This window comes from Ricinus communis, chromosome 8 (assembly GCF_019578655.1).
Source record: "Ricinus communis isolate WT05 ecotype wild-type chromosome 8, ASM1957865v1, whole genome shotgun sequence".
NCBI lineage: Eukaryota > Viridiplantae > Streptophyta > Magnoliopsida > Malpighiales > Euphorbiaceae > Ricinus > Ricinus communis.
Genome location: NC_063263.1, coordinates 16,024,007 through 16,032,747, shown reverse-complemented (window position 1 = coordinate 16,032,747; position 8,741 = coordinate 16,024,007). Strand labels below are relative to the sequence as shown.

General features: G+C 33.2%; 1 protein-coding gene across 1 annotated transcript; it reads right to left on the bottom strand.

The window, feature by feature from the left end:
* Window positions 1-6,616, bottom strand: LOC8266264. The gene is made up of 15 exons (XM_002529889.4): window positions 6,507-6,616; window positions 5,032-5,147; window positions 4,725-4,836; window positions 4,568-4,645; window positions 4,337-4,441; window positions 3,202-3,285; window positions 2,993-3,108; window positions 2,678-2,779; window positions 2,482-2,595; window positions 2,320-2,376; window positions 2,148-2,214; window positions 1,804-1,857; window positions 1,036-1,110; window positions 569-604; window positions 1-415 (listed from the first exon to the last, which is right to left on the bottom strand). Exons 2-15 carry the CDS (start codon window positions 5,049-5,051, stop codon window positions 329-331), a joined length of 1,107 nt encoding a protein of 368 aa, XP_002529935.1. The 5' UTR covers window positions 5,052-5,147; window positions 6,507-6,616; the 3' UTR covers window positions 1-328.
* Window positions 6,617-8,741: the final 2,125 nt, after the last annotated feature.

Sequence of the window (8,741 nt, the reverse complement as noted above, 5' to 3'; positions counted from 1 at the left end):
TTTACATATATATTATAGATATGCATATAATATTATATTGCCAAACAGGAAACTGTGGTCTTTGCTATGCCTATACATCATAAGCCCGCAAAGTAAAAAAGAAAAGAAAAACGCAGAGGATATTATAAATGAATTGACAAACAAAAAAAAAAAAAAAAAAACTTTTCCTACAAAACTAAGAATATCCTACCAATTTAACTGTAAGAGCTCTGATGTCGCTCAGAATGAACTCGTGTCCACGAGCAAAAGATCTCACCAAGGATTTAAATCTAAAACAGCCCTAAAGGCTGGCTCAGGCAGGAGGATGGCAAGGATGCAGAGATCAATACTAACTAATTTGGGAGAGGTATGCCTTATCAGCGTCGGCAAGACGACTCTGGAACATAGACCACTCATTTTTACACCTTGCTCTGACCTGTGAATGGGATAGAAAACAGAACAGTATAAGGGAAAACAAGATGTGCAGGACTGCTGTCCTATATATATTTCAAACCCAAGAACTGGGCAAGTCGGAAGATATAGGTTTTAAACATATGTAATAAACCAAAAACTGGAAAGCTATACATACCCCTTCCCATGGAGCTTTCCCCTTCTCTGACTTCCCCTGCACATTCAGCGTAAGCATTCACTAAGATATAAACATGGAGAACATAGTAACAACGGAACATGCCAAGGAAAAGATGTTTATAACATCGCCCTTGCAATGGTATACCAGAAATAGAGAGCTTATAACTGGGTTCTCAGTTTTTGGTGAGTATGGTCTAATTAGTGCTCACAGGAATATAGTTTTATAAACTTCCCGAAAAAACTCAATTAAAAAGCTCTCCGATATGATCGAAGTCATTCAGAACCATGCTCAGACTTCACCAAAAGAAAACTTGGTCGGATCACTCATCCATTACTTCGTTCAAAAATCACAACAGAAGCACTGCGGTTGTTAATCTCTTTTATGCAGTTTGCTTTTCATTAATGCCAGTGGCATATCAAATTTGTAATCCATTATTCAAAACTAAATTGCAATGGATGATGGCTTACCTGGTTCCCAAGAGAAGGAATTACTTGATGAATAATCCATTGTGAATCAACCACACCAATTTTTTCATGCGCAGGCTGTTGGGAGAAAAGGAATATTTAAACTTGATGCAAAATAGAAGCAACTAATCAAAGATATGAAAGGGCTTCCCTGTCTACAAAATAAAAGCTTGGTTCCTATATTGCATAGTAATTATAAGACAATTATTTCACAAAAGTTTTAAACAGTGGATGATACAAATACGTAAGTTCTCTTAACACAAGACTGATAAAAAGTGCTGAAAGAAGACATGCAGGCATATGCACATGCACACATACTGGCAGAAAGTAGATAGACAAATAGGTTTATATTTGATTTTTTCAAATTCTAACTTCCTTCTAAATGAGATGGATTTCCAAAAGCACGAAGATGTTTGTCTGAGATTTTGGTAGACACCACCACTCTTTGGCATCCATAACCTGATGTCTAGCATATCTGGTTCTGTCAATATGAGAGGACATAATCCTCTGCATAAATTATATGAACATGCTATGACAGAAATGTTTTCCACAAAATAGCTTGATTAGACATTATACTGAGTCTCCTTTCTCGTAGAGTGGAAAGGTAAAAACAGTATTGAGCCTACATGAAATTTGATCAATGCTCCGGTCATCAGAACAATAGGTTATCATCTTCTATACATGCAGGCTGTCAAGAAAGCAACTGAAAAGCATAATAGATGGCACTGTATTACAAAAAGAAAAGGCTGAAATAAATGGAAAACCACTGACCTCTACACATCTTCTCAGAGCAAAATCCAAACCCCATCCATGCACTAAATCATTCTACAAGTACATAATTATAGCATTATTTCAAAAAGCTGCTAAAAAGACCTCACATGTGCAGATTGATGACAGATGTTTTACACATGCATGTTATCTCAATTTATCTTCATGTACATGCCGTACTTAATGAAGAAGTTTGAGAACAAAAAACAAAAAAATCTCAATTTTGAAAAGAGATAAACTTAGCTTCATACTGAAATTCTGAGTTTTGGTACCTTAATCTGCAGTGCAATGTAACAGCATGGCTAATTATAAATAACCTAACCAGACAATTCTAAAATGTAAAGTACCTGAACCATATGCCACACGCAACGCCAAGCCTCTCGGGAGAACACAGGGGCCATGATTTCCACAAAGCTGAATGAAAAAAGGACCAATTGGAACACATTCTTGTGCTTGTGTATAGATAAACAGACAATTATGAGATGCATGTTCATGCAGAGAGAGAAAGAGAGGACATACGCAGCACATGGAGGCAAACGAGGGTCGCTACACCAACCTGGTTTCTCCTCTGTATCCCTGTCCAATCAAAAGACACCAAATTATTAAGGTAAAGGAAATGATTTTCAAGATATTATGAAACCTTAGCCACTTAGTTCTATGAGAGAGAGAACGCTAGAGTACTTGTGAACTTCCTTGTCACCTCTTCTCTTTGTCATCTGCCACGTAAGTCCATTATTGGGTTCAAGACCTGGTTGAGAGATCTCCAGACCGTGTTTCTTAACCAACTCAATATACCTAGTAATTCAAAAGAACAACTTAAAGCAAACACACGAAACAAATGAATTCAACCAGGAATATGTGGCAAGTTAGCAGTTACTTGTCTGCATTAAAATGCTCCACTCCGAGATCTTCATCCCATATGAATATATATTCATAAGCAGCAACAATATCAGGATGCAAAAACCTCTTTGCATACCACCTGAAAAACAAAAATCATATGAATGAGGAGCGCAAGTTACAAAAATATGGTGTACCTGCATGGCAATTGGAGAACTTTTGGATGCAGAATAAGCATTTTGTTGGTTTGCTATATCATTCTTCTGCTTATCCTGCATCCAAAAGTTCTCCAATTAACAGAAACTGTAGGTAGGAATTTCAAATAATACAACGCCAGATTTGCAATATACATTACCATTTTGTTTGTCTTCTTACACTGACATGGATTGCAGTTCTTGACCACTCAAATTGATCCCATTCACTCACCCGACCATCATAGTGAAAAAGCAAAATTGTGAAATCATCAGAAAACTACAAAAAAAATAAAAGAAAAGGAGAAGAGCCTCAGTATCCATTGAAAGCTAAAATGATTAAAGAAAAACTACAATTGTTTGTCCATGTAACCTTTTTAATAGCTGCATTGATGTTATTCCTCTGATCATAACCGACCGTAAACGTTACTAAGTACTTTGGCTTCTTCTTCAGATCCTGTAAATTTCATGACATCCAAATATAAGACACATCCCATATTTGTAAAGACGTAATTTCCACTGACAGAGGTTGCTCGCTGAAACCATATTCTCCAATTTATTAAACATGGTTGCAAATACATTGACATATCAGTTAAAAATTAACAAGTGAACTTATCACATACATTTAGATAAATTGCCTAATTCTTTCATATTCCAGGGCTGCAATACATTAAATGCCAAATAGCAAATAAACCTTTCCAATTCGCACACTAGTCAAAACACATAGTGAAGCCTTTCCTATGTTTTTGTTTACAAGGTCAAATGTCACACTAGCCCATACAATTGCAAGAAATTACCAAACTACCAGCAATACAATATCTAGAAAATATTAACATGTGCAATAAGTCGCTACAATGTACATGTCTTATACAAACATAATATGGGCACCTCCAATACTCCCTTCTTTTCCTCTTATCCACCTTTCATCCTTTCCTTTGGATACAACTAATATATTGAGGGAAGCATGTATTGACTACCAATAGAAACAAGAAGACCTTATTCTTTTGGGCAAAAATGCAAATACTCAACTCAACTGAACTCAATTAAGCGTTAGTCCCAAGCTGGTTGGGATGGATCCTATTTTTCCATGTTGAACGACTTTGGGAAGAAATGCAAATAAAAATAAATTTAAAGAATGATAATCGTAGCTTCAAAACTTTTATACATCTGCTCTATCCAAGTTTGTGGATCCACCATGTCTCTAAAACCACATGGTCCATGGTATGCGTATTCCAGCTTGTGGCATTTTGGCTTTAATTTAGTACATCAGAGGGGATATTTATCAACGACTTGACATATTTATATATGCCATAGAACTAGAATAATTGTTACTACTATAACGTGATATCCAATCATCTGTTATTCCATTACATCTCACATCAAACAATACTGGTTATAAATCAGTGAGATATAAAGAAATTCAGCTTATTCTAGTTATCCATGCAATCGTACGCATTAAGCTTCCAGTAAAATTGCTGCAATTTTTTTATAAAATATGTACATCATACCTCACTAGGTTCACCCCATAATCTGCGCAAGTAAAAGTCGGATTCTGAGACAACTATTCCTGGAGGTAATAACTCTGCACCACGAGGATTTCTTGGAGCATAAATCTGGAAAAAAATCAAACCATGGGCATATCATAGGTTCAAATTCAGAACTCTGTTAAAAAATATGTCCATGTGTTTGTGTAAGAGTATTTGATAAGAGGGACAGCCTAGAATAAGACCCACAGGTACCTTAGGAGCATTGCCTCTAATATTTTGATCGGTAGAGGACATATCAGTAGATGAAATAAAGCCTGAAGGTATGTGAATCTGCAATAGTGAAAACAAAATCACATGGATGGCAGATCTCTCCTTCGATAAACGTAAGTACCAGAGGAGGCCAACAAACCTTTGTAAGAGAAACTGACGGAAATGAGATGCCAACAAAAAATCCAAATACAACTCCCAAAATTGTTGTGACTATCAGCCTGGCACTATCATTTGTTTTCCTAGAAAGTCCACTGCAAGGAAAACAAGAGAGCAATCAAGGTAGTTTGGCAACTGATCTTAGGTATTTAGAATGATTTAGCAATTTTAAGAGAGAGAGAGAGAGAGAGAGAGTGCAGGAGAATAATAGAAAATTAAAAACAAATAACTATGCTCACTTATTTATAAAATGCAAACAAGAAAACAATGTAACATAAATGATGAAATACCTGCGGTGAATGGACCCCATTCTGGTATTTTTATTCAACGTCGAGCATGGTTTGTGGACAATATGGCATTCTTGAATTTGAGAAAGGAAAACAAGATGTTCAGCAATGCATAAGCCCTGACACACATAATCTTCCAGTTTCAAAGCAGGCGAAAAAGCTAATTTTAAATAATATTACATTGAAAATACAAACTGGTCTGTCCATATACTCAATCATGTTTTTAGAATAACCACAAAATACAAAAAAATATATCTACAGGATGCATGTAGTAGAAGTGCACACATCCTAGTCTACTTTTTAAAAAATGAGAAATTACAAGGTCTTTAGGTTTAAACCATTCTTCCATCCTCTGTTTTTTTCGCCATCAGAATTATAGTAATTCATTACTCAATCATCTTGGACATGTTGGAATCCGCAAGCAAGTTGTCATTGACCATTCCGTTATCTAGACACTCCACTTGTTCTTCATTACTACATGACTGTTAGTGCCTAAACATCCATATTCACAAAGTTCTACTAAGTTAGACAACCTTAAATACTGAGCTCAATTGCACAAGGTGAACTGGTGTAGTGAGGGAAGTTCGAAAGATACTAGGTTACTAGTAAATAACCACAAAGTTTGATCTAGAACTGATTCATTTATAATGAAAAGAGGTCAGGAGAGGTAATATTGCCCAAATTATGTGACCTAAATTCAGTCAAGGCAGATTTTCAAATAAAATACTATATGTAAATCTATGAGCAGGGATAAAGCATTTTCAGTTGTCATAATGTTTCTGTAAAGCCTAAAATGCAAGAATTCAATTTAATGCAATTAAATTCTATTCATTCAATATTCATTATAAAAAAAGATTACAACTCAATTCTTTCAACTTGAAACAACGGATTGTGAAAGATATGAACTCATGCCACAAGTGACATGATCTCTAACAATTCAATTCAATTCGGTTATTCATGATTTATTCCAAAAGAATGCCTATAAGGCACATTTTATCATTTTCTAAATATTTTTCTCAGTAAAAACCATAAACTATATAAGGCAATTATAACTCTCTCCATAGCGGGAAAAAGATGTCTATCTTATGATCATTGTATAGCGGTTAAATCCTGAACAATATTTTTCCAGTATAGCCATTTTATTGCAGATAAATTCTGCACTAAAATACATGGCTTCCTTACAAACAGTATAGTTAAAGTATAATTGCATTGATCCATGAAAAATAAAAATAACGAAAAATCCATATCATAGCATAATTCGATTCACTACAAACACTACTTGATCTGACTAAATAATTTTGACATAAAAAAAAATCGAGAACTAAATTTCCTTAAGACTAAAAATTCTCAAACGAATAAACAAAACAAGAAAATACTCATAACTGATTAATTAATTAAGAAAAATAATACAGAAAACAAGAAAATTAGTTAGCGAAATGGAAATCGAGAAAGCAAGAAAATTGAGGATAGAGACTTACGTTACTGAACCGATCCAAACGCAGTTGTCATAATCATAATAGAGTTTTATTTATATATGGAGAGAGAGGGAGAGAGATTTGTATACATCTGGTTTCTGCATAAACTGGGGATAGATTGAAATTAATTAATTAGTTAATTAATTCATTTTTAAAAAACAAAACAGAATATTTTATTATGTGACAATACTGCCCCGCCTTAATTTTGAATTTTCGTAGATATGTAAGGCTTACGCGCCTGTTTTCCTTGCTCTTTTGACTGCTGATGAGTGTTTGCCACGTGGTGAATCTTGTTTTCTTTCTTGTTTTCTATTTCTGTTGATAGTACGGTGTGTTTAGGGTTAATTTCGTGCTTAAGAAAAAGGGTAGGTGGTTAGGTCAATTAGAATTGGCCATATTTGATTTATAATTTAAAGCTGCTGACTATATAAAGTAAGAAAATGTCAGTAAACTTTATTCCTAAAATTGCAGAGATTTTGATATTATTTCTTAATTGAGTTGTCCACATACCAAATTCAAATTTACCAATGTTTTCTTGCTTTTCTCCCTCACCAAATAATAAGATCTATTCTGCTATTTTAGCAATTGCTTATGATTGGTTTGGTATTGTAATTGGAGGTATGGCTGCAATGAGCCAAGCTATAAGTTTGACTTAACTTGATATTTAAATTTAGACTTTATATGTTCTTATTATAATAAATACAAAAGGTATTTATTTGAACTTATTTATTATAATAAAATAATAAATATAGTATAGTTTGTTAGTGATATTTTTTTATACGAGATATATATTTTTTTTTTAATGTATTGATGAATAATTTAATTTTTAATTTATATTCACTAAACTAACGAGACATGAAAAAGTTCAACAGCGTTGGTTCAAACTCGATTGGTCAAAAAAATGAAATAAATCCAAAATAATCAAATTTCGACCGAGCTCAATTTGATTTTCTTCCTAATTAGAGGTGGCATGTTTATAAATATTTTAGTTTTAAGCTATTAACAACTTATCTTTTAAGATAAAGTTTATATATTTTACCTATGGTACACTAAAATAATTTAAAGTTATATATTTAAAGAGAAGTTTACAACATCAATGTCAAATAGATTCTTTGCAAAGAGTAACATGAGAAAACTTGTTCTTCATTGTATAATTTAATTGCTTTTAGTTACATAAGTTTATTAAAAGCAACTCGTGTGTAGGTTTTTGAATAAAAATAATATATAATATTGTAGGTTGATGCATAACTATGGTATATGTTAAAAAAAAAGAAAGTCAATTAATATAATGGTAACTTCACCTTTATACTAAGTGCAATAAATGATATATAGTCTTTTAGGCATATCTATATTATATGCTTTAAATACTAAGGAATTAATACCAAACTTTTTCAATATGAAACAGTTTATTAGGTTTGGAAAAAGAAAGTTCAAATATAATACCAGTCACAAATTTCTATTATAACAAAATTATCTTTTGTCCATGAGAAATTATTTGAACCAGAATAAAGTTAATTATTTCATGTCATTTCTAGAGATGTTAGAATAACTCCAAACCCCAGTGGAAGTCAAACTGAGAACAAAAAAAAAAAAGATAAACAAAGTACCTTTTGATTATATGATTATTGATGATTTGCCCATAATTTTGTGTCCCTGGCAAAGATTCAGCTACCCTGTTACTAAATGAAGATGCACTATTACAATTTTGCAAATCCCATTGCCTTTTTTCAGCAACACCTTGCTGCCAGTGAAATGCAAAGATTCACCCTAGAAATTATAATCAAGTGGTCAAGAATTTAGTTCTCTAGGCATAGGCAAGACTTTCATGTCCAACCTAACAATATTCATTATAGTTTAACCATTCTTTATTGTTAGCAAATGCTAAAAGGACATTGTGATTTTGTTGATCAATCACATCCTAACAAAAGATAGAAAAGGAATTAACAAAAGAAATGTTGGTCCAACATTGTTAAGCTGTGATTATAAATTTGTAGTTTGAAACTTGATAGAATTAATTATATTAATTGACTATTAGGCCATGGCAGGTGTAAACTTAAGGACTGAGATTGAACAGGTCACTAGTTCCTTCAAATCCAAGGCAAGGTGTGAAACATGGCTGCAATTTTAAGGGAAAGATACATCTCAGGAATACAGGGAAATGCTTGTTGCTTGTAAAAGAAGATGCAGATAAGTTGGTATAATGTTGACAATTGACAAGAAAACAAAAACAGTTAAAGA